At 35.4% G+C, this 26,938-nt stretch overlaps 1 protein-coding gene across 3 annotated transcripts; it reads right to left on the bottom strand.

The window, feature by feature from the left end:
- Window positions 1–1,955: 1,955 nt before the first annotated feature.
- Window positions 1,956–25,976, bottom strand: LOC140799938 (uncharacterized). Of its 3 annotated transcripts, none has more exons than XR_012111124.1 (24): window positions 25,757–25,976; window positions 25,560–25,667; window positions 24,147–24,295; window positions 23,978–24,059; window positions 23,416–23,834; window positions 21,024–21,456; window positions 20,699–20,922; window positions 19,325–19,520; window positions 19,063–19,205; window positions 18,817–18,988; window positions 18,614–18,667; window positions 17,645–17,821; window positions 16,321–16,433; window positions 13,357–13,539; window positions 8,603–8,660; window positions 8,277–8,336; window positions 8,118–8,159; window positions 7,899–8,029; window positions 7,679–7,814; window positions 7,515–7,592; window positions 4,315–4,431; window positions 2,509–2,571; window positions 2,219–2,431; window positions 1,956–2,075 (listed from the first exon to the last, which is right to left on the bottom strand). XR_012111124.1 is itself a non-coding variant. In XM_073154500.1 (23 exons), exons 1-23 carry the CDS (start codon window positions 25,910–25,912, stop codon window positions 2,345–2,347), a joined length of 3,381 nt encoding a protein of 1,126 aa, XP_073010601.1. In that variant the 5' UTR covers window positions 25,913–25,976; the 3' UTR covers window positions 1,956–2,344. The 3 variants fall into 3 exon arrangements, 1 of the variants encoding a protein (XP_073010601.1); XR_012111123.1 differs by having other exon boundaries at window positions 2,238–2,431; XM_073154500.1 differs by having other exon boundaries at window positions 1,956–2,431.
- Window positions 25,977–26,938: the final 962 nt, after the last annotated feature.

Genomic DNA, 26,938 nt, shown 5'->3' with positions numbered 1-26,938 from the left:
ATATAAATATATTTTTCACTCACGTACAAAACTTAAAAGACGTTATTAAGTTTGTCGCAATGCTTTAAGATATTATTCAATGAAGATAAATTAAAACTTATGAAAGATTTTATTTCCTTGGAATATTTATTAGCTCATCTGTCATTTATCTGGAAGACGTGTAAAAGAAAAAGAAAAATTGTTTCTTAATGACTGGCCTTACCTTAAATTAAATATACCAGGTGCAAATTGTCAAAGAAAAAGAAAATTGAATTTGAGGCTAATTCAATTGAAAAAGAAATGACATGATGCAGGCATACATGTATGCGTCCACTCTTAAAACACGTTTAAATGCCCTCTAATATTATTTTCTCTGGTAAATTGATTCCTTTCTAAGCTAAGCTGGATTTGGCTATCATTTACCAATGCTTTCCACCTACTATCAATCATGTACCAAACCAACTTCTCTATCTCTATCTTCAAGTAGTGCCTTTCTCTTGCATCTTTAATCAACTCAGGCAATAATTCATTTCCCAAAATAAGGAAAACAACAACACATTAAACATATAGCTAGAAATGTGTTCCATTCTACCAATGATTGATGAGCTTTGAACAAAAAAATTAATGACCTGTATCTTCTCAAGTAGTTTATATGTTTGACTTAAAGAAATGTTAAAATTCTTCTTAGGTGTGGTTTGGTAATCAGTCACTTCATTAGACAGATTGTTTCCAAATCCATGTTGCAGAGGCAAAAGAGCATCAAGCAACCTAAAGTACTCGAAGTCAATGATACTAGCCCTATAAAGAAAATATAATGCTTAACTTTCAAGACTGTATCTACTCTAAGAGACACGCCAAGATTACATAAAATGTAGCAGTTGAATAGAGAATGTCACTGCATTTTAAGCATAGAATGTCATGACAAAGGTAGTCTCCAATCTTGCTTGATTATAGAAACGATGCACTAAACCTTATTCTCAAGTAATAAAAGGGATTAAAGTAGTGTCAATCCGTGGTCTAGAACTATATGAGTTTTAGTGTCAAACTTTAAAAAGAATCAGTATGTGAAGTACACAGAGGAAAATAAAATCCGACATTGCCATGCAAGCAGTAGAATTAGCTAAATCTTGACGAATAATTAGTCTTGAAATCTTCCAAACAGATAGTTGCAGAGCTGACCTTCTTCCTGTTGTAGCTGTGACTTCATGGAGCAGAGTCACCTAAACAACTTAAATTATAGTAACCTCCATTATTAGAAATAAAGAGTAAAGTGCATAATTCCAATGGATTCAACACTTTGTTGCTCTCTTAAGGATAAGGTGAGTTGACTTTCAGAAAGGAATGATGACATATAATACTAGGTTGTGCTAGTGGTCTTGTTAAGAAGCTCTTTGGACTTCAAAGATAGGAGCTCTTTATTTTACTCAACCTAAAGAGCTGCCCAAGGACAGCAGTTGTTATATCCTTCTAATTTATCTTTTTTTGCTTAATTAGTCTTGCAACAGAGAGAACACTCTATATTCAAAGTCAATCTAGCTAGAAATTTGGGATGAGGATAGTTTATTTTTCCACTTGTTAATAATACTGTTGAAAAGAGTGATCATATTCTCAGAGCTCAGGTTTACCAACAAAACCTTATACCCTTCGACAAGTGTTTTTTTTTTTTTGAATTACATCCACAAAAGAGTGTTATGAGTCGAAATTGAGAAAAGTCGTCCTAGCATATGAGAGAAACTTTTCAGAAAAAAAAATTCAACAAATTGCATAGATTTTCCAGTCTCACAACATTTAACCACTTTAATTAGTTGAAGACCAACACAGATGATGAGCTAATTATGTGAGGGCCAGAACAAAAGAAAAGAAGAAGGCACAGCTCATTACCAAAGATCCAAAAATGAGAACCTGTAGATATCTCAGCCAATAGAACTTGCTTTAAGAAATAGCCATATGATATCCAACAGTATACGCATTACCCATATAAACATGACAGCGAGAAGTTTCATTGGCTCTGCACGTGAACATTTTCCACTGGTGTATACTTACACAGGAAGAGCAACAGTATGATGTTGGCTCTTTCAACTTCTGTAATAGCTTACCTATACAATAAGTAGTCAATTAGCTAAGCCCATATAACAGATTTTCTACAATCTTTTGGACATCTTATTAAAAGAACTGCTAAAGAATAACTGCTATTTACAACCTCAAAATTTCATTAAAAGAAGAAGAAGAATAATAATACATTAGAATTTGGAGATCACCATCTTTTGGAGCCCCGTCATCAACTCATCATCGATCCATGTATGTGAATGACAGGTTGCACTAAGCAGCAGTCAATCAACCAGGCATGATTCCAGATATCTGACCTTCACTGCATGTTCAGATCCGAAACAGAAGAAAGCTGCTCCTCCAAGACATTAAGAAGATCAAGGTACTCTTTGAATACATCATGCGACTGTCAGTTGTTTACTAACATGTTAGAAAGTTTCAAAGTAGAAAACAAAGCTAACAAAGCCTTTTAGTTATCCAAACCTGAAGGGTTATGCTATATGCTTTCCATAATCGCAAATCATGTCGGAAAAGATCAACCAAAACCTGGACAGAACAAGAATAAATGACCGAGTGCCAAGGCATGAAGTCAAACAAGACAAATCATCCTATTTATACAGGACACTCTAATAATTCATTAACACATCATGCTGAAAGGTATGGTCATAAGTAGATCATCCGAATATTGGTACATGGGTGCCAAAAAAAAACCTAAGCATAAAAAGAATATCCTTGCAATAGAAAGAGCACAATTTGGGTAAGAATACATCAATTTATGAAAATTTGTAATCTATTTTGTTAATACTTTTAAGCCTAAAGTTGTATCCTTTTCGACAAACGGCACTACTCCGGCCATGGAGCCATACACTATGCACATGAAGGTAAAATGTACAAGTAATGATATTAAATATATAGCAGATTAAACTGTTTGACATTATTTTCTTTTCTTTTAAATTGTTGAAGATGTAAGTACATGAAAATCTACTGGTTCCAGGATCAAGTTAATGGTTTTGGAGATGCTTACGATAAAGAAATGAGATGAAAAACTTGGTCAAAACTGTTGTGAAGCACTTGACCTAACTTAATGCAACTTGATTGAACTGACCTCAAGCAAATGCCCTCAATCAGATTGAATGAATTAGTCATTTTTACAAGAAAATTACTTTGATTTCAAGAGAATAAAGCAAACAAAAGAACAAATGAAATGACCTATTCAGCAACTCTTTCACTTCCAACAGCAGTGCGAAGAATCAGCAGGTCAACTTACTAACTAACCAGCACAATTGTTTTCATCTCGCACATGTAGAGCTGAAAATGGATCAATTTTGAGGATGCAGTTATGGATTGCCATCCTGAATACTATTTGTCCTTTTTCTAAGTTATATATTTGTGACCATTTTATTTCTTAAAAGCCCATAATTGCAATACAGCTCATCACATCAATGTCTGAGATGACTGAACTTTTAGTCGCTCTAAAAGAGGTGCTATATTAATTAAGTAGTGTCAATTATTTCTTGATTGAAATATCCCAAACTCATGATTCATCAAATTAATCATCCCAGGCATTCCAGTGGTCCACTGATTTCTTTTTTCTCCTTTTCTAATTAGCTATGTTCATGGTCAGGGAAAAAGCATCTGGTAGACTTAACACTTCCAGAAAATCAGATTCCTAGGCCAGGATTAAGATAGAAAACACCATTCAATTAATTCAGTTAGGTGACTATAGGCATGCGAATGCCTTTAACTGAATGCCTATGAAAAACTTCACTCTATGAAATGTGTAACATAATAAATTGTTGCTTACACCTACTATCTATACACACACACAACATATTGAAATGGTAAAAAATGACCTTTTAAAAATACATACTAAATTTAACTGGATGCATATACATACTTAATTTAACTGGATGCATATTTAGCCCCAAAAGCATGCTGAGTCATTGAGAAAGTTACCAAAGGAAAATAACTCTACTAGGCAAGTCAACAGAGATTTTCCATGGATGGGCGTTAATCTTGAATGATAACTTGTATATTAAAACTCATGGCTTGTTCAAAAGGATCCAAAGATATGATCCTTCCTAAATGAGTCATGGAAAGACCACATATAAAAGATGTAAACCATTCATATATAATCAGGTGGACAACTGCATAGTGAATTGATCTAATTGATAGATCAAGGAACCTTTACTAATGATCAAGTCAGGAATAAAACAGGAATTTCATTCTGCACACTGCTTCAATGTTAGATTACTTTGATTTGACAATGACATAACAAAGAAATCATACCTCTGCACGTCTCAATAAAGTTGCTAGCACTACAATCCACTCCTTGAACTTCACAGAGCACATATGTGCTAGAAGGAATTCAGCATCTAATCGGCTTTGTAGGGTGTCCATTTGGAGCTGGAACAAAAAAAAGCAAATTACAAATCAGCGAATAAGACTAGTCCATTCCTGTAGACATAGTAATGGTCATAAAATGCAGTTCTTAGTTGCAAGTTTGAATTCAGAAATGCATAAATGTAGACACTTCTAGGACCATGGAGATTATAAACTTGATAGAAACAGACTTGAGGGGCCCACAAGGCCCTAGTTGAAGTTCGTCGACAAAGCCAAATGATAATCACAAACAAACTTGAAATAGCAAACAAATGACAATTATAGTATTTTACTTCTCTCCAAGAAGTATAGCAGAACTCATATTTGGCAAGACCCTCATCTCTGGAGTACAAGTGACTGTTATTCTCATAGAAAAAGAATCATTGAGGGCTAATTTCATTTTAAATGGTCCGGTTATGATATTTCAGATGTATGAACACTAATGCTATTTCTTCTCCTAGTACACATTCTTTGCTATTATTCTAGGCTTCTAGCTTTTATTCTATTCATCGCTAAAGCACTTTCATATTGTTTCTTTGTAAAACTCCCCAATTCTATCCCACTCTTTTCTGACATACAATAGTTTACATCTAGTACTCTTAATTATTATCATTTTACCCCATACATTTTCCTAGAAGAAGATTGTATCAACTTTCCTACTCAGTGAATCTAAACTCCAAACTTTTCAATAATATAATTCTTATATTGCAACTCATTAGTCTTAGTCTTCCCACCCAAACTAGATTCAATTCTTTCACTCCGTGCAGGAATGCTAAGTTACAAACAGTGGCAACATTGCATCCAGGAAGAGATAAAATGCCACACAAGAGGATGACAACCTGAAAACATTGATTCTATAGCAATCCGTTGTCGTAGTTTTCATGATGAAAGGCTAGGGGTGATCAATTGGCCCGACCTGCCTGGTCTGAACTGGGGTAAGCCCGGCCCAGACCCTATTTGGGCCCGACCCAACCCGAGCCCAAACTGACAATGGGCGGCTCAGGCTAGGCCTTTGCCCATGAGTAGCTCACCCATAAGCTTGACCCATAAGCCCAGCCCAATCTGCCCTCTATAAGTCGGCCCGCGAGCCCAGCCTAATTTGTAGTTTCATTGCAGTGGCAGTACCATAGTTTGAAGTGATTCATTGCCTTAACTCATACTCTTTGTTCCATCATGCACTCAGCTCGCATTTTAGTTTTAAAGCACAATCGGACGACACTCATACTAGTTCTATTAAATGTGGACCTAATGGTCATAATCCTACCCGTCAACTAAAAGTCAAATATTCACCAGTAAAAATTTTAAAATATACAAACTAAGTTAAATCAGAACCAGCTGGCAGCTCAGAGAGAAAAAGGTGGAGAGCATTGGAAGTCATGCCGTTTTTATTACATATAAGCTTCAAAGAGTATAGAGTACGCTTCTAACCTTCTTCGTCGTGATGTGAGCAATGAGCTTACAAGAGCATTTACCCAAGAGGCAAAATACTAGTGAGGAAGCTTCTTGAAGGATTGAGCTTAGCAACCACCATAAGGATCAGACCTATCTTCGTCGCCTCTGATCCTTCAGGAGGTCGCGCTCATCGACCGCCATCGTAGCACTCCAGCTCGGACTTGGTGCTCTTCTCCGCCACAAACCCCGACATCACTAGTAAACTCAAAGACGAAGATGAAGGAGGCTCGCCTAACCTGAGCTCGACCAACCCAAGCGCGTTAAGCCCGGCCCGAGCCTGCTCTTTCACGGTCTAGTGGGCGGTAACGGTCTAAATTATTCTAGCACAACCCGAACCCGACACAGCCCAAACTACTCAAGGGCAGGCTAGCGAACAGATTTCTCATCCCGATTGGCCTGGCCCAGCTCGCTCGATGGTCACCTCTATGAAAGGCCCAGTATAATATTCGAGCCGATTGTTTGATCGATATATTGCAAAACACATACAATGTGAAACTTTTACACACCATTTTCCTTCTTCCCATGTCTTTAACTTCCTTTGGGTTAATGCTTCAGTAGTCAAGACTTCTAGGTTTCATCACATCACATCTGGGTGAAGGTAGGCTACAACTTCACAACCAATAACTCCATGTGGGACTCTCCGTCAAGATATTTTATGGACGTTAAACAGAAAATGCTATTCTTTGAACAAGCTTGACTCCTTAGAGAGCAGCCGGTAAATTTGCTCTTGGGATACATACTATCTGGCCACTTGGACTACTCTCATAAAATGTGAAATTATCAAAACCAGCTTATGTTAAAATATGTTATCTTGAATATACAGCCTCCAAGTAGTCTGTTGAAGAATAAAGCACATATCACAGCACTTCATTTAATTCTTCCAAACAAATATTTCAAAGTTAATCATCTCGAGTACACAGGTTTACCTATTGCATACCATATATCTACATTCTTCTTGTCTGAGTCAACTAGTCGGGCTTGGTGAGATTTTGCCTTGTTCTTTCTTTTTTAGAGAAAAACATCATGTGCAGATTTCATCATTTAAACTCTGATCTATTAAATCTTAAATATTACACCTTTTCCCTTTCCTCTCCACAACATTCCTCATCTCCTAATATCTCTTTCCCAGAGAAGAAGAATGAAGACTTGCTTCTCTCAAAATAGTTATTAATGTTTCAAATAAATATTCCATAACTCTTGTCATTATTTTGCTATTTCAGTCTATTAATTAATCCCTTTAATTTTGATGGACCTTCCTGACTCCTGAGAAGATAAGCATTGCAATGTTTAAATGTGACCTAACCTGTGTATCAGGTACTATTTACCGGAATCCTTGCCTTGTTCAAATGATTGAAGTTTAAACTACAATAAATTATCATATATGTCCTAATACATCTGAAGATTGAATAAAATAATTTGAGGTATACCCTGCATGTAAATAACATCTTTATGTATCTACTCAAAGTAAAGATTAAAATAATAATAATAACAAAACCAATATTAGCAAGCCCAAAATGTGGAGCGTTATTCCGACAAAAATAAAATTGTATGCTAATGTTAGTCAAAGGAGCATGATAATCCAGAGTAGCTGAAGCTTTACTATTGAGTGTTTTATACAACTAAAGCATTTAAACCAAATTAAATATGGTCAATACCTTTTGCCCAATCAGTTCAAGTCCAGATGCAAAATTGTCCAGCCGAGCAGAACCCAATCTTTCTCTTTGAAGGTATTCCTGCAGTAAGTGGAATATAGTCACTAGTCACTATTAAGCTTTCACATGAGTAAAGAGCAGGTTAAAAAATATGATAAAAATCTCACCACAAGATCGAATTGAGTTCCTTTTACAAATGCTACAAGTTTGGAAAGTTCTTTTCCAGACATCAAGTAGCTAGCATGGCTCTCCAAAATATTCTTAACAGAAGCAATGTGCGGACTGAGTTCTTTGACTGATGTACTGTTCCAAGAAACAAAAGAAAATTAGGGATGAGATAATAATTTATGCTTCACTCTAGAATAGTTCATATTAATTCATGAAAACCTTTTCAAGTCAGATGACTGCCTCCTGTATGGGGAACGGAAAAGAAAATAGCTCAAAAATCTAGGAGAAAGCTTTTCAGACTCTGTTGTGGCGTTATCAAACTCTCTCCCAGATCTCAGTAAGAAGCATACCTGAAAGAAAGTACAGTAATATTCTTGTCTAATCCATACCTCGTATCAGCACTATCAATAGGAAATACATATTACATGAAGATCATACCAGCTCCCCAGCAAGTTCATACAAAGATTCATCAAGTGTAGCCTGAATGTTTGCAAATGTTCAAGTGACATCATTATGCTATTCAAAAAATGTATCAACAATTGATCAACCAAAAACAATAATAATGTCAGATAAATCCACTTTAGGAGAAAAACTTACTTGTAATAAACGGAGAGCACAATACTGACTCACAGCAGGGCCTTCTAGTTTGGCAATCACCTATAACCATACCAATTACTCTTGTTTAAGTTCCAACAGTCTAGAAAGGAAAACCTTGTGATATTTCAAAGTTATATATTAGTGAAGAAAGAGAACGAGAGAGCATAGATATTATTTGCTTGATCAAATGAAAATTCTCTGCAGATATTGCTAAACAAATGTCCAGTATTCCCAGTTAACAAAAGGGAATGTTTGACCAATAAATATTTCTTCAGCAGGGGCATTTCACATGAATTATAATATCTTCAGAGAGATTTGTAGCATACCAGTATATAGCAAGCAGCAGTCCTATACCATCTTCGTTGAAAGCATTCTTCAAACAACCTAAAGACAAAAACCCGGCATCATAACCACTATGGAGATAAGTAGGAACTAAAAGGAAAAAAAGAAAAGATAATAGTCTCTGCATTCAAGTCTTAGGAGGCTCGCATCAATTTATAGTGATTCATTAAAGTATAGAATAAAAAATTATGTGAATTAAATGTATAAGAGCAACAGATCATGAACCACACTTCTGTGCAAAGAGATATGGTATCAAAAAAATCAATAAATATATAGGTCAATAACAACTTGTTATCCAGACAGATCTCAATTTTGGTAATGGCGCAAGAGTGGATTAGCACAAGATCTTTAAAATATTCCAAGGCTCTCTACATTAGTAATAAATGTATAAGAGGAGACATTACAACACTGACAACCAAAGTTTCAAAACTCGGTATTGGGATCGGGATCGGGCATCTAAAAAAACAATATATATATCGGTCGTATCGGCCGCTCGTATCGAATCGAAATATTCTTTAATTACATAAAATTCTAAATGTTATTTAAAAATGTAAAAAAAAAATAGAAAAAATGACAAGAAAATAAAAATCACATATGAAGCCTAAAAATTTTAAAATTGTATTAACTTACTCCCTACTCTCTATCTCTTTCTCCTTCTCTTCTTTCCTCCCTTTTACTGCCACAGCCCACCTCTCTCTTTTTTTTCCTCCATTTCTTCTCTCTCTCCCTTCTCTTCCCCTCTCTTTTTCTCCTTCTCTTCTTCCCTCTCCCTTTTATTGCCGAAACCCATCTCTCTCTCTCTCCTTTTTTTCCTCCATTTTCTCTCTGTTTTTGTCCTTCTCTTCTTCCCTCTCTCTTATTGCCGAAACCCATCTCTCCCTCTCTCTTTTTTCCTCCATTTCCTCTCTCTTTTTATCCTTCTCTTCTTCCCTCTCCCTCATACTGCCACAACCCACCTCTCACTCTTTTTTTTCCTGCATTTTATTCTCTTTCCCTTCTCTTCCCCTCTATCTCTCTCTCCTTCTCTTCTTCCCTCTTCCTCTTACTACCACAACCCACCTCTCTCTCTCTTTCCCTCTCTTTCCCTTTTCCTCTTCCTCCCTTTGTCACTATTACTGCAGCAGAAAAATCTACAGTAACAGTGACAGAGACTCGGAGAGAGAGAGTGTGTAGGGAGGAGGCTCGCTGGAGGTTGTCGAAAGAAAGAGAGGGAGAGAGAAGAAAAAACTCACCTGAGGTCGCCAAAGGTTGAGATCGTCAAATCATTGCCGAAGCACATTGCTAGACGTCGAGGTCACCAAGGATCTGCTCGACCGCCGGTGCATTAGGTAGGAGAGTAGAGAATAAACAAGAAAGAGAGAGAAAAGAGAGAGAGAGGGACCGAGGACATCCGGCTTGTATCCGACCACCCTTATCCGTATCAAGCAGGATCAACCGATATGATCGATATCCGGCTGAAACTAGTTGGCCTGGGATTGGGGCCGGCCCGATCCGACTCGGGATTGGCCGAAACTAGGTTCCATGCTAACAACACTGACGATATCTAATTAGAAAGTTGTCTTGAATGACAAGTACTGTTTTTGGAACTATCCTTTTCTCCCGGTGATGTATATATCCCATGGATCCCAAAATCGACCGATCCAAGTCGGATCGACCAATCCAGATCGGAATCGGCCATAACCAATCCGGATCAAACCGGTTTTGGTCAGTATTAGCCATATCGGCCAATCCGTCTTGACCGTATTGGCTAAAAACAATAATATTGGCTGAAATTAATTCTTTTTAAGATTCAGGTTGAATCTAAAATATATATAACCTAAGAGACATTAATAATTGATGTCATCAACTGTTTTCTTTTCAAATTTTCAGTTTTTACTCTATATCTCTCACACACTCTCCTCTCACTCTCACATTTCATCGAGTCTATTTGGCAGTCGTTCCGATAAGCCCCTCTAGCTAGTTCACACTTTAGTGAACTCAGATGAGTTTTTTTTCTCATTTTTTTTCTTCTTTTTCATCCACTTTTTAACTCCTCTTTTCTTACTGCTATAGAACAACAGTAAACAAAGATCTCTCTCTTTATGTTGTTTAGCAGTAGTAATTTATGAGTATAAAAATTTATCTAATTCAAGTTAAAATTTATTATAGTTTGAGTAAGTTTTTTCTTTAGTTTTTAAAGTTCATATGTGACTAATTTTTATTTCTTATTTTTCTATTATTTTTTATAAATATTTTTGAATTTTAAATAATATTTAGAATTTTATATAATTAAAAATAGTCTGATCCGATATGGGCGACTGATATGACCAATACGACCGATACGTATCATTTTTTGTCGATCCCGATCCCAATACCGAATTTTGGAACCTTGATATATCCAGCATAAAGTTTAATGGAATATGCGATTGATGTTGTATTGTTAAATAACATTTAAAAAAAGATATTTTGTTGAATCACCCGATTTACCCACTGAATATTCTTGATGAAGATTCTAAAGTTATATTCTACTTTCCACAATGTTTCAATAAAGAGATAATGGAGTTATTTTCCTTCCATACAACGAAGAATGCCAAGGAGAATACCACATTACATATCAAGCTTCTTGCTCACTCATGCAGCTATATACAATATATGCAATCATTCTCTTTTGTTAACCAATAGTTCAGAGTAGCCAAGATAAGGATGATCTGATGGACAAGTGGATATTATCAGAAGAATGAATAATAAATTATTGTATCAAACACGAGTTAGAGGTAGAAATTATAGAGGATAAGTTATGTGAAAGTCAATTGAGGTGGTTTGAACATGTTAAAGGAGACTGCATAATGCACTACTATGTGGAAGTGAATTTATGGAAATAGAAGGTGTTAAGATGGAAAAAAAGATCAAAATTGAAGTGGACATTTTAAGAACAGACATGGTAATGGTAGCACTTAATTAATAGAGAACCATACAGTATATAGAATTGAATGGAAGAAAAGGATCCATGTAACTGTAGAGAACCTTGCAATGCTTACATTTGTTGTTGTTGTTTCATCGTAACAATGCAATGAACTTTGTTTTAGGCTCAAAATGGAAAAATGGTGTAGATAGAAACAAAATACCCAAAATGTAGCCACCTTGCTTAATGGTCAATCTAAAATAAGAAAGGTTCACATGCATGAGTTTGTACAGGAACCTACTAGGTCTCTTTTCACTCCAAAACATCTCATGAGATTGTGCTTTGTTTTGTTTCTTTCTTGGTAAATTCAGTGATTGTTGAGGTTTTAAAGGACTGTAGGCGGTAGACGGGTGAACAGGAGATCATGTAGCGCCTAGACGCTAAGCGGGTGCTTTAAATTTAAGATGGTTAAAAAGTAAACAAGTAAAAGAAATAATAGTTACAGAAGAAGTTAAATTAATACATACAATCTAAATAATGTGCTAATGCATACTAAGCTATTAAAATCTACTAATTCATCAACATGTACAATAATTTTGAATTTCAAAATCTGCATATTAAAATCTGAGATGAGATACTAAGGCAGTCACAGAGGCGGAACCTAAGTGGAGACTAGTTATATTCTATCTAAGGAGAAAGCCTAAGCGTTAAGATGAAAGATTTTAACACAATGGTGTCTATTCAGGTATGACCTACTAAGATCAATGTAAGACTTCATCAACTTCATAATGGATATAATCATATAAGATAAGGATGTTTTTCAAACATGAAAGAGCAGTCAAAAGAAGATGATGAAAAATTAGTGTAGAATGATCAAATATTAGCTTTTCAGTACAACGAGAATGGTTATATCTTTCTCCACATCAAAAAGGCAATGAATGAACAATATCTGTCACTGTTTTTGCCTTGTAACAGAAACATTTTATGTACTTCAGAAATAATTTATTGTTTTCTAGGCTCCTCAAAAACCAAAGGATGATTAAATCATGAAATTATGACAAAAAACAATTCAGGATTCTAAATATCGGTCTCGAGATCGACTGCTGGAAAAGACGATACGTATCGGCCATCCATGTCAACCAATTCAGATCAGAGATCGACTAAATCGGTGGTTAATATCAACCGATTCATTTTGGTGACATAGATCAAAATTGGCCGAAACTTCAATCCATAGATTTTCCAGCATAAACACTATCTAAATTATAAACCTGCCAAAAATATCTGATGTACCAGTAGAATATAAACACCCTGGCATCCTATGTTAATGCCTAATTTTAAAAACCATAAATTGATCCAAAACCAAATTGCCATGATAAAAGAAAGCATGAAATATAGGTTACTACAAAATAAATTTAGTATTACAAAATAAAGGGCTTTTTGCATGTACACCATTCTTAAATCCCCAAGTCATGTAAATATACCCCTCTAATTTGATATTTGAATGTCGCTCGACAAAAAAAAATCTGGTTTTGCATAAATCTAATCCATTTAATGCCAAAAAAAAGTATTATTTTTTCTTTCTAAAGAAATATCCCTCTAACTGAGGCTATTATTTCTTCTTTCTAAAGTATTACAGTTAACTTTTCAGATTTTAACTCAGTTGCCAAAAAAAAATAACTAGAAGGGTATCCATGCAAGAGTTTTGAGAGATATACACATAAACATATGCAAGTAAGGGACTTTTGAAGGGTATTCATGCAAAAGAGCCATTTCTAGATTGCATACGACATAATTTGATAAGAACTCAAATGTCAGGAAAAAAAAATTTAGGTTTCAAGGTAGTCTGTTACTACGCACTCAGTGGATCTTCCAGCAGCAGAGAAAAGATCAGCCCAATGTCGGCCATCAGTTTTCCTTGCAACACTAACAACGACATCCACATATTCAGGAAAAATTTTAAGTAGATCACAAGTCTTCTCTAAAAGTGAGTTATCTGAGGACTTCACTGATGGCGGAAGCTGATTCTTGGATGCACTTTGCCTGCAATATTCAATTAAACAATTCAACAACAAAAAGCTGAAAGATTATATTAGGGAATTAAGCATCACTGTCACATAAAATGGAGGCTTCATTTGAACGATGCAACCCAAAATTTGAAATGAAGTTATTATAGTTGCTTCCTATACTGCACTGTAGCATTGTGGATATTATAGTTGGTTGTGTTCCAACGATGAAAAATCCATTATGTATTTGAAAGGATGAGTCTAAGAACATTTCTAAAAGAAAAAAAAAGTATGGTAATTGTAAAATTCATGGAGAACAGGAGAGAGTTTAACCAAACTCAAGAACTATTTGTAGTTTGATGAGCAATCTGAAACTTTGATTCTGGGTGGCAAGTGGCAAAACGTAGTTTCAGAGAGCACACAGTTAATGCCACTTGAATCAGTGGCTAAGTGCTGCCCTTGACCTATGGGTGAAAATTGGTGAGATTAACTCTGACCCAAACTGACTCGACTCAAATCAGATTCAGATAAAAAATTCCTATCCGATTCGGATACGAATTCACATACAAGTAGGATTTTTGGGAAAAAAAGAAACCAGATACAGATACGAATATCAAATATCCATTTATCCACATATTTTTTTAAATGATTTACAGTTTTTAGTTTATTTATTTAAATTATATATTATTTATAGAGATTGATTTGCTAATTTTATATGTATTTGACAGGCAAGAAATTTCTTTTTCTGAAATTATTAATATTTTCGTGTTAATTGTCTCTAAATGAAAGATTATAATTCATTTAAAATTTGATCTGTATCCATTTAAAATCTGATCATCTATCTAAAAATTATCAGTATCCATTTAGTTACTATATAATTTTAAAAAAAAATTATCCGTTTTAATATTCGTATCTTGACCAAAAATATGGATTCAGATGATCCACACCCAACCAATTTTCACGCCTACCTTGACCACATGATCACAATGCTTTGGAGCACTTGTATACTGCTTGGGCTCTAATCACCATATCCATCAAGTCACAAGTGTCGTGACTTGCCAGGTGGTCAGAGCGTTACAGATAAGGTTCACAATTTCGATAGATTTGGATCAACCAAAATGGATCGAGATCGGCCATAGCCAATCCCAATCCCACTAGCGGCATTAACTGTATCAGCCGAAACAGTTTAATACAGGTTGTTTAAAGATTTGGGTTAGATTCATTTCCAAGGGACATTAATAATCGCTGTCCGCAACTACCTTCTTTTCAAGTTTTCAGTTTTTATTTTCCTCTCTCTCGTACACACTTTACCCCCTTCCCTCATACTTTAAGGAGCTCATCCGTCGAGCTCCACACTCTAATGAACTTGGGTGAGTTTTTTTTTTTCATTTCTCCTCTCTTTCTTCCCACTCTCTAACTCCCTCTTTCTTCCTCTTTTACTGCTACACAAAAATAGTGAAGAGAGTGATCTCTCTCTTCATCTCATTTCTGTAGCAATAATTTACGAGGAAAGAAATTTACTATATCCAACTTATTATTCATCATGGTTTTGAGTAAGTGAATATTTTTTTAGTTTTAGGCTTTTATATGTGAGTAAACTTTATTTTCTTATTTTTTGTCATATTTTGTAAATTTTTAAAAAGATTCCTGTATTTTCTAATAACTTTTAAAATTTTGCGTAAATAAAAAGTAGTCTGATACGTATCATTTTTTAAGTGGCTGAACTTGATCCCGACTTTGGTTACATATTGCAAGGTCTTAGAGATTGGGGACCAGTGTTTTGAAAATCAGAAAAGGCGGCCGCCATGGCGGGGCAGTGCACCGGCCGCCTCGCCATTCGGTATGGCGCTCGCATAAGGCGGGTTGCCGCCTTGGCGAGTCGCCTGAGCGCCAAAAGGCGCTAAGGTGGGCCGTTCACCCGATAAGACGGAATGGTGGTTCGGCCCGCCAACCAGCCTTATCGGGTTACAAACGGGTATAGGTCGAGTTATTATCCACTAAGATAACTAAATCATTAACCTTAATATAAAAACTCTCTTCTCTCTCTCTCTCTCTCTCTCTCTCTCTCTCTCTCCCCTTTACAGTCTCACTCTCTCAATTGAGCAAATTGAATGTCCTTTTCTTTAAATCTGTTTTAATCAGTTAATTAGTTATGATAGGCAATTAGACAAAATGACAAGTTAAAAGTCGACTAAATTATCTGTTGGAGAAGAAATGCTTATAAAGTTGTAAATTAGTAATTATCTATTAATCACTTAATCTGTTGAAATGTTTTAATCTGTTAAATGTTAATCACTTAGTAATTAGTCTATCAGTTTGTTTGTCAGTAATTACTATATGTAATGTATATTATATATATATATTTATTTTTATCTTTTTATATTAAAAATACTAAACCGCCTTGTCACTCGCCTTGTCGCCCGCCTTCCGCCTAGGCGCTAGGCGGTGGGGTGACCGCCCGCGGCCGCCTTTCAAAACATTGGTGGGGACCTATGCCTATGAGATGAATGATCAAGAAATTAGAGCCACGCAACCAGCATTTAAAACCTTGGTTCAATCTAAAAGAATAGTGGTATGAAATTGTTGTATTACCAGGGAATGTAATATTCTTTAGTTGCCAGCATCACATTATTCTCTGTCATCTCAGTTCTCATTAAGCCTTCATTCTCTATTTAGTATTTTCTATTACATATATATGTATACTATGTGCTAGCAATCTTGATAAAAACACCATTAAACATGCATCTATAATCAATTGAGTTCCTAGTGATTTGTATAAAGCACAAACTGAATTGGCTTTTGATAAATACAGTACTACCTTGATATCTCGGCATCAAATACAGTAAACAGAAGCCACTCCAAGCAGTGTGAAAAGTGAGGCTTTTCCGCTGATAAGCATGCTAACCTCAAAGCTTCTTCACTTTTGTCCCTCTAGTTAAAAAAAATGGGTTACATGGAATAAGAAACTCCAAGCATGATACGAGAACCTATGCAGTACAGATCATTACATAACCATAAAATACAAGAATAAAAAGAGAATAGTTGGCACATATTAACTGTAACAAATCGGTGATAGATTTATGGTGGAATTTATTATATGGGGGCAACTAACCATTTTAGTGGGATAGAATATGTTTGATAACATGCGTAACAAACTTTGGAACCAACAAGAAATGATCTAACACAAGAAGCTTAAACAGGCATAATGAAGAATGCAAAAAGATGAAACTGTAGTAGAATTAAAACCTTTTCCCAAGAATACATAGTCAGCTATGGAGCAGAATCACAATATGAGAAGGCTTGATGGAAAAATTAAACAGACCTGCAGCCAGAAGTCTTGCAGAACTAAAACAATTATAGGACAATACTAGTGACATTCTTTGTTCCAGATAACCTTCTGACCCAAGTCTCACCATGAAATGCACTCCAGATCCTGAGGCATGCCATGAAACTTTATAAAGAAAGCAAACAAAACTTTTGCATAGGCCCAAACCTTGGACAACAATGGCATCAGTTAGGCTGTGACAAGATACCACTTATCCAAGTATAAATGTTCTTAGGCCCTAAGCCCATCTAATGTTCATCTGGTTCAGACTATTTGGAGTAGATAATGATAAAAGACCGATTGAGTTCTACGGTAGGATATGGTTTTTTTAATGCAATGCCTGTATTATTTTGTTAGGTTTCAGAGTCAGGTTGTGTTGGATTAAGTACTTCAATGAAATGATTGTATGATGTTCGTTTCACCTCAGGAGGCAAGGGTCTCCTAAATTGCTTGACACATAGGTGAAAGTGTATACATAAAGAAGAATGCTACAAATAAATATCTCAGAACTTCAGTATGGTTTGATCATCTAATTAGATGGGGAAAAATAAGATATAGAGGTATCTTCTCTGGCTAGACATGACCACATATCTTTAAATGTTAAACTCCAGTTTGATAAGATATGCAGTTATATAGAGTAATGTAAGATCATACATGTTCCAGTAGCTGATCTTTCCCAAAATATGAAAAAAAAAATGTATGACTTGCATATTTAACATTTGTTTTTTAACACAATATTTATATTAATAAGAACCATCATGCGAATGCAGGCCTCACCTTGGTTAGAAGTATAAAATGTAACACATATTTATGATACCTGAATAAGATGCCTCAGTAAGCAATGCAAGATGGTTTGAGCTTGAGGTGAGGGCTCAAAGCATGGAAACTCGTTAGATGAAAATGACATTCTCTGAGAAACGCCAACAACAACCGCAACATTTGGTAGAAGACCCAGGGGATAAACCTCACGATCAAATTCAAGCTCTGGATCCAACTATAGAGTGCAAAGATATGATTTTAATCACACCAAATGAAATGGCAAAATAATGCAAGGACTTAACATCACACAAAAAGTACTTCAATATCAAATTGGAGGCATAAACAAAATGTTTAAAATTTTCAAATTATCAAAATATATAATTGTTTATAAAAAATTCAATAGGTCTATTCATTGGACTATTATTTCAATTTACCTATATCCTTGTAGATAAGTCTCTATTTATGTTTGTTCCGACTTGTAAGAATATGGAAGAAAGTACTTCATTTTCACTATACAAATACTAAATAAACAAAATAGATTAAGCTCAATTGTGAAACCTTATGAGAACAATTAGATGAGTCCATAAGATCCTGCTACCCCTTACTAGGAGACCACAAGTGATAATCCCATACACATTTTATAGTATATGATAGAAACCATTATTTTATGAGTGAAGTAATTCAGTAACAATATGCAATAATTACTCTTCTCTCATTTCTTCATCTATATTCTTTCCACCATTTATAATTCTGTGCTTATTCTTTTTTATATTTCAAATAGTTACAGATTTATTTTCCCTTTTATAAGGCTACATTGGCTGATCCACCATGAGGAGATTTTCAGGATTTCATAAAAAAACTTGTGCAGGACAAGAAGCACATAATAACTACATTTTCTAGGATGACAACCATAAATAGAACAGTCAAATTCAAGCGTGATTATTTTTATAACTAACACTATAAAAAATCCATGAGTTTATGCAGGCAGGACTGTATATAGTTTGAGGAAAAATCAGATCATACATACCTGCAAGAAGTCCTCCTGTTTAAAAGGATCAACACCAGGAGACGGATACCATACCTGCAACAATTAGTTTCCATGTGACAATTATATCAAAAAGTAAACAGATATAGTATTTAACTATTTATGTCTTTAATTAAAAGATGTGGAATATGACAATGAAAGATAACTCATATAATGCAAATAGGTAATACAATACACACTTTTACCTGCATTCCACGGTGACCATAGTCTAACCAGGAAACCTCCTCAATAAGATTTGCCTTTTCAGATTGGCCACAAGTTACCCAGAACAACTCAACTGAAGTAGTAAGTACTTGTTCATGCCCATCATCCAAGTCAAGCACTGATAGCTCTCCATTTGTCCGCAAAATCAGGCATCTGACATGTAAATCCAAGCCTAAACAAAATCTCAATATGATACAAGTGAAATTAACAACTGCAAGAAAAAATACCTAGATGGTTGTTGGGATAACAAGTCCGAAGATCGGGCGGTGTTCCTTTCTAATATTCCTTCATCTATCTGGTCAGGGATGAAACGCATTGATGCAGGATGGCTCTTTGCACTCATGATTGAAAGCTCTCGTACAGTAGAAAGCTGTATACAGTTATACAAATGCTATTACATTGACTAAGTGTGAACAAGAACAGAAAGCAGAATTGTCCAATAATTCATCTTATGAAATTACATTATGCATCTGAGGAATTTCACATCACCTGAAAAACTGGAGAGCTGGCAGGAGATAACTCTCCCACGATCTTCACATGGAAAATATGAACATCAAATGGACGATAAGTAACAAGTATGTAGTCCTGAAAGACGTCCATGACCATCGGTTTACCAAGTAGTTGTTTTCGATAAAGTAAGGAACTCTGATCAAGATGATATCTAGGAAAAAACAGCAACTCATACCTACAAGAGATAACTAGACTTTTCAATAAGCTAGCTCATTAAGATGCTTGAGTGCTAATCAGAAAATTTTGGCCCACAAGACATGAGAAAGGAAATAGAATACTATAGTAACCAGGTTGAGCTAACTACATGGACAATTTGTTTAAATGTACAGGAATGATCTGCATAGAAGAATTTTATACCATTTCTTACAACAGAATGAGTAATGACATTGAAGCACCGAATAGTTTAAGAAATATTATGAAGGGTTAGTTATAGTTAAGAAATATTATGAAGCATAGAATAGTTAAGAAATATTATAAAGCATTGAAAAGTTAAGATATATTATGAAGAATTTTATACCATTTCTTACAACAGAATGAGTAACAACATTGGGAGCTGCAAAATAGTAAATTCTGAAACTCTTTCATTGCTAGTGTAAGAAAAAGGAGGTTGGAAGGGGTTTTCTCCTTCAATTAGTTTCAACAGATAAGATAATTCCCAAGAATTTAATATAATGATCACAACATTTTCTGTATTTGATCAAGCTTTTCTCATTTTGTACCTTTGTACAGAACCTATCCATGTTAGATTCATTTGATCTTAGAATAAAACATTTACAACTCTTATATCCTGAGTTATCAATCCACTAGATTGCTCCCTGCCGTTGAATAATAAAAAGGGCCATATTAATAATTTAATACCCACAACAATGAGACATTTGTCAATGCACAAATCTCGTACCTCTTTGTGCATTTCACTCAATTGACAAAATGTTTCCCACTAGAAGCAATATGTCTTGTCATAGTTTGACATAACTTTAACAAGACTCTTGAAGATTTGACTAACATATGATATAATTCAAGAGTAGAAATTAACAACAAAATAGAAATATCAGTCATGTGATAGGAGAAGCAAAAGATGGATCAACAGTAACAAAGAAGTTTGTGAATCTCCAGATTTAGATGATTGAGAGATCTTTAGAACTTCGTGATGTAATTCTTATAAAATGCAGACAAAACAAGCAAAGGTGAAAAGAAAGGACCTGATCAGAGAAAGCTGTAAGCCTTTCACAACTAAATAACAGAAGCAATACCAAATGTTCATTATGTTGCATAAAAAGTGATGTCATGTAGCTATCTATGATAAGGGAAACCAAAATTTGCAGCAAGGAAGAATGGCAAGAAGTTGGGACTCACGTATTTGAAGAATCAACATAGTTACATACAACAATGATTTTTCCTAGCCATAACAAGCCTTTGCATTCAATTTTTTGTTCTTGAGTGACATCTCCAAAGACACGCCACTTTTTGTAGCGTAAGTCATAGAGGATTAGCCCATGGAGACCTGCAACTGCCAAGTACATACCATCTGTGCTAGCCACTACGTGCAAAACCGGCCAATTCTGTGAAATGTAAGACACCTGCATTAAAAAATTACCACGTCAAGAAACCACATCAAACAAGTTACATCACTATAGGGGTACTCAAGAAAGCAAAAGTCATTCAGATAACAAGACCTAACTGGAAGATTAAGATGCAACATCTTAAGTTCATCTGTTTCATCAGGCTGCACCAAAAGAACCCGGTCTTCACCATGAATAATTTGCCGAGCATATGTTGTGCCTGAAAGCCCTCTATTAAGGCAGCATTTGCCAAATGAGAATGCCAGAATCCTTGTTGATGAGCTTTCTTCAACAGCAAACAGCTTGTATCCATACTCATCCCACTGCACATAAGAGGTTCCCCCCATAAGAGGTTCGAATTTCAAATCAGGACTACGTTTCACCGTAGGAGATGAGGCAGAATTTGTTCCAGTTTGACGAATTGTGCACATCAAACGGCACCCAGATGCAGACCAAACACTAAGTCCTCTAAATTTCCAGCCAACTGCAAAAGCGCAATTATCAGGTGTCCAAGCAATGGAAGTAACAGGCCCAGTATCTTCCATTGAATACCTGCACTAAGCAACACTCTATTAGCTCATCATTGTCCACTAAATAATTACATTACAAGTGCACAGACCTAGCCTGTGAGATACATAAGCTCAAAGAACAAGCTAGCAAAATTGTTAGCTCAGCAGATTCTAGTTTCAGCATTAACAGCACATTCATGACAATAAAAAAAAAAAAAGAGATGGATAAGAGAAGAAAAGGTGAAATAAAATAACAGATCAGCAAAGGGAGAGGCAAAGAAAGGAGGGGAGAGAGAAGAGGGGGGGAACAAGCAAACTCTGAAAAGCATTTTTTACTAAAGTAGTTTTCATTTTGCGAGACATATACATATCAACTAAATAGAGAAGAAAAAAAGCATATATCTAGGAAGGTTTAGAATGTCTTTTGCTGTTGAGGTCCTATCTGCTAGCCACTTCCTTTAGAATTCTCTTATCCTTCTTCCTTTCCTCTTCTCCAGTAAAAATGACCTAAAACACTGGAAAAGACCTCCAAAGAGAATTGCACCAAGTGCTTATAAATAGAGATTTTTTCAGGTATACTAAGTCAAATTGATTCAAGTATGAACATTGATTATCGTGTCAATCAGCATGTCTGGTGCATACCAAATCAAAGCCGTAGCTGCACCAATATAGGCAAGTATCTTGATTCTTGCATGACAACTTCTGTCAATATCTGTAACCTTGTGCCAACCTTGTGTAAAACCAGCTTATGTTATTTAGCACAAATGCCGCTCAAGACATATTATGTCAATGACTAACCTTGTGCTATTAGCATATTAGCACATCAATCCTTGAGTATGAGTATCTAGATGATGATTGACATCTATAAACAGCTAAACACTAAAATTCCAGCATAGAGATGTTATGCAGAAGACAACAATTCATATCCTACATTGTACCAACAACATACCTATACATATAGGATGGTACAAAGTGTAAGAATCAATTAGACAATCCCTAGTCTGAGCTAGAATGAACTAATAAATTTTTGGAGCATAGAACTATAGAATCATAAAATCTATGCTTAAATAGTGGATCAAGATCAAGAATTAACTTAGTTGCTAATCCTGCATATAAAATTAATTGCCTATAGGTTTTTATGCAAAACCAAGTATCTATTTTTGTACATCTCCATTCACATGAACTTTTCAGCACCTTTTCTTATGGCTACTAAAAAAGACTGAAGCATGGTTTATTTTCTTCTCTTTTTTGTCCATTATTGTGCTACAAGATCCAATGTTTACTAACTATCATCCTTATCAACATGACCAAGGATTGGGTAAATTATATAGGAGTGAGAAAGAAAGGAAAAGAAGAGAATAACGGAGTATAGAATGATGAGAGACAAAGAAATTCTTTCACAAAGACAGTCTTTCTCAACAATAAATTTGATCACTAGAGGCAGAACACATACCTAAGAAGGTCCATTGGATGAAATAACAAATTTTACAACCAATTATTGACTTCACAGTTGACACTTACTCTCTGCACTTGAACTCATATGGACTACTTAAAATCTATAAGGGTAATTTAAGAGAGCTATTATTCTTATTACTTGTTAGTCTCATGGGATGTAGAAGCAATGATCAAGTTTGACATGGCTAAACAATATATATAGGGCAAGAAAGAAAAATGACAGTTAAATATAGGGACCCAAGTATTTATCTGGCTGGAAGTACATGATTGCGTCCTATTATTTTGCCTGCCTGATGTCAAGCTTGTCTTACTCTATAGCATATCAAGTTGTCCATTGACCAAATAATTGCCCAAGGAGGAAGTAAGGTGGAATACAAACAGGTCTATCTCTAAAAAAGTAGTACCGCTGGTTCACAACATCTACTAGTGACATCGAATTGCACCATAAGCTGCAATTAACCTAAAAGACAGATAGAATAGATTTATAAAGATGTCACACAAAAGAACAGCAGCAGCTCATAAGCCTAACCAACAATTCACAACTTACCCCCAATCATACAAAGATATTGTACGTAGATGTTGCGCACCCTCTGCCAGGTCATATAGTTCAACAACACCTCGGCTACAACCAACAGCAAGTATCAGCTGATCAGAAGCTATAGAAGCACACATGGCATCTTCAGTGTTCAACCATATATCAGCTTTAATATTACTTGTTTGCTTTAAACCCTTTTTACCAATTGAACACAGTGCAATCTGACAGCCTGAATATAGCACAACTAGCAACTTTAATTGCATTGACAATTCAAGCTTGATGATAGAAGAACTCCTTGCACAGCAGTGAGTAGACTTTGAATCAGTGAAATTTCCTTGACAAGTAGAAGGCTCGTGAGCTAAAGAATCTGGCGATGTAGTCACATTCGCAGAGGCATCCATATGGCAACAAAGTCTGAAGCTGCCAGAGAACTGGAGTAGAAACATAAAATAGGTCAAAGAATTCGAGGAATTAGAAAAGGAACAGGAACGTACATTTATTTAGACCCTAGACAACCGAACTTCTGATATTAAAACTTCATGAGAAAACTGTAGGAAAATTAATTTAAATGTACCTCCCCATTCCAGGACACAAGTTGTAACTGCCCAGTAGAAAGTCCAAGAAGCATGCTTTTGTTGTCACATACAAAATTGCTCCTGAAACATTATAGGAAAGGGGAAATGGAAATTAGTTTTCTAAAGGGAAGATCTGTTGCCATCATTAAGTCATTGACAGTGTCTTACATTACTAAGTTTTCTTCAGAAAATGGCGCCTTCTCAGTGATTATTAGAGATATATTAACAAGAAAAAGCCCAGGAAGCTGCTTCGCTCCAATAAGCAGCCTCTTTCCAGAGATATGGACCTTATATATATGAAGGAAAAATGAAGAAGTCTGCAGCAAGACAAACAAGCACAATTTGAGAACCAGATGAAAACACTATATCAAATGAATACATATTTCAGAGTCCAGAAAAGAGTCAAGGGGCATACACTTCAAAACGAGTGTCATGGCTGGTTCTATGAAAGGAGCGCACGCATATAGGTTCACATTTAGTTAAACAGATTATGGGCCGTACTTTGAGGTTAATGTTGTTAAAGGAATAGTATCCATTACTGATCTATTATCTAATAACTTAACCTTTTGAGTCAACTCATTAGAGCTAGTTTTTCTGGAGGTAATGAGGTTTAAATCTTGTCGGCTCACTTTTATTCCCTATTTTCTAGTATCTATTCTAGTTCTTATGGTGGACCTCACATCTTATTATCTATCATTAATCCACATGCAATATTAGAGATACATTATTGGTTTACTATCTAATAGCTTAAGTTTTTAGGTCAAATGGTTATCTAACAATTATGTCCATGCCTTTTATTATTTAAACTTCGCAAAAGCAAGTTTCCAACATATACAGCATCTCGCATGTCATCCAACAAATATTAGTGCAAAGCTAGAAGAATTTATATGATGGACATCCTTGATAGTGATGTACTTCAAGTTTTCATATTTCTCTTGCAGAAAACAGGAATAAAAGGAAAAGAGAAAGATCGTACTTCAAGTACACAGATTCATACTTCTCTTGCAGAAGGACAGGAATAAAAGGAAAAGAGAAAGATTGTGCCATCTTGCATGCAATGAAAAAGATTGTTTACCTTGTTTGTAGTCTACAATACAAAATATCAGTTAGGATTTTCTATTATGCTCTTTGTTCATCATTCTGGAGTAAAAGTTATCAATAATATATGCAAATTTGTGAATATACCCCGGGTAAACAGTATTCTTTTTTCATTTTCTGATAATACTTGATATAATATATAATCAAGAAAGCTTCTAATCAAAAAAATTATATCTTGTGGTACCACCTGTTTGTCAATTACAGATCTAATTCAAGCTGTGGAAGAAAGTATAATATACTAGGTAGGAGGAGAAGAATAACAAAGAGAAATTTCACACTAAATATAACATATATAGGAAAAGGAACAGAAAAATCGAAAATTTGGCGACAATGCAGGAAGATCCGTGGCCCAATACCAGAAAATCGCAAAAGAAAATCAATTCACTGTTCGCACTCGGCAGCATTCGTCGAAAAGAACACTAACAAACTAATACCACTCCTCTGGAGATCAAAAGGAGCAACAAGGCGATCGAATCCACTTACAAGAACGGCGATGGTTTTGGTGTCCGGACTCCAAATCGCCTGCGAGTTTTCGCCCTCCCTCTCCACCGAGTCCGCATCCCGCGCGTACTTGCCGAGCCGCACCTTGTGCTGCCATCCAAAACCCTAGATAGCACGACATAGAGGGCAACAAGGAAGGGATCGAGGAGGGCGAGTAGAGAAAAGGAGTAGGAATGGACCTGGGAGGAGCTCCAGATCTCGAGGGAGGTGGGGGCGACGACGAGGAGGCGGCGGTTCGCGATCTTGATGAAGACGACGCGATCGGAGGAGGAGGAGGAAGGGCAGTGGCTGGGATCGAGAGGGATGACCTGAGGCCATCCGTAGGCCATATACATCTTTGGAAGCCACAGGAGAAAGGAGGAGGAGATCTGAGAGAGGAGGAGACGAAGCTGTACAAAAATCGTTCTTTCTATTAAGTTTCTCTTGAGTCATAACATTACTGAGATGATTCGTCCGACGAGGCAGCGCACGTGGTTTTTTTTTTCTTTTTCCTTTTCCTTCTTTTTTTTTTCTTTTTAAGAACGTGGTTTTGTATTAAAGTGGTGTTATTACTTAACTACTAATCTCTCTTTTACACGTATCATTGCCCATTAGAGGGCAACTAACATTTTGCTGCTATCTTCCCTTAAAAAGAATTAAATAAGAAAAAATTATTTTGGTATTGTGCACCTATTAATACCATTTTCTAATAAATTGTAAGATATAGAAAGATAAAAAGAACTCACTAGCTACTCAAAAGTTTTTAGCTCCGCTGACATTTGATTAGTTATCCCATGAGCTCCATATAATATTATATTTTATACAATATTAATAGACAGGGGTTAGGAGCCCGAACCGGCTATAATATCCCCAACATAGAGGATATAATATTTTGCATGTGAGATGATATATCCCGAGTAGAAGAATAAGAGTCTTGTTACTTTATTGCTCTTATATATGAAATAACAAATTTTAGATATATAAATAATACATTTCATAGTTATATGTTCGCATTGTTATATACTATATAACTATATATTCACACTTTGATGTACTATATGATTATATGTTCAACTACCATGCACTACATAGCATTTAGCATTATATGGTTATATATTTGTACTGCCACACATTTAGTATTATATAATTATATGTCCGCATTATTATACATTTAATATTATATAGTTATATGTTCGCACTACCACATATTTGTAAGTTTGTATTTATTCTAATATGGATATATAAAGCATTTTAAATCCACATTTATGATCAAAAATATTATAATTTAATTAAAAAAATATTATTACTACTACTTTACAGACAGGTGGAAAGCTGCAGCCGGTTAGAGAAAGATATAATATTTATTTGAGAGGGCAACAGTT

Source organism: Typha latifolia, chromosome 13, assembly GCF_019914945.1.
Source record: "Typha latifolia isolate L0001 chromosome 13, TyphaL0001v2, whole genome shotgun sequence".
NCBI lineage: Eukaryota > Viridiplantae > Streptophyta > Magnoliopsida > Poales > Typhaceae > Typha > Typha latifolia.
The sequence above is the reverse complement of the archived record's forward strand: the minus strand, read 5'-3'. Positions and strand labels throughout refer to the sequence as shown.

Coding starts and splice junctions, on each gene's coding strand:
- LOC140799938 (XM_073154500.1), bottom strand. CDS start 25,912: ATGTATATGGCCTACGGATGGCCTCAGGTCATCCCTCTCGATCCCAGC. Junction 25,668..25,756: donor AGATCTGGAGCTCCTCCCAG/GTCCATTCCTAC, acceptor TTTGGATGGCAG/CACAAGGTGCGGCTCGGCAA. Junction 8,337..8,602: donor CTGCTGCTTGCTATATACTG/GTATGCTACAAA, acceptor GTATGGTTATAG/GTGATTGCCAAACTAGAAGG.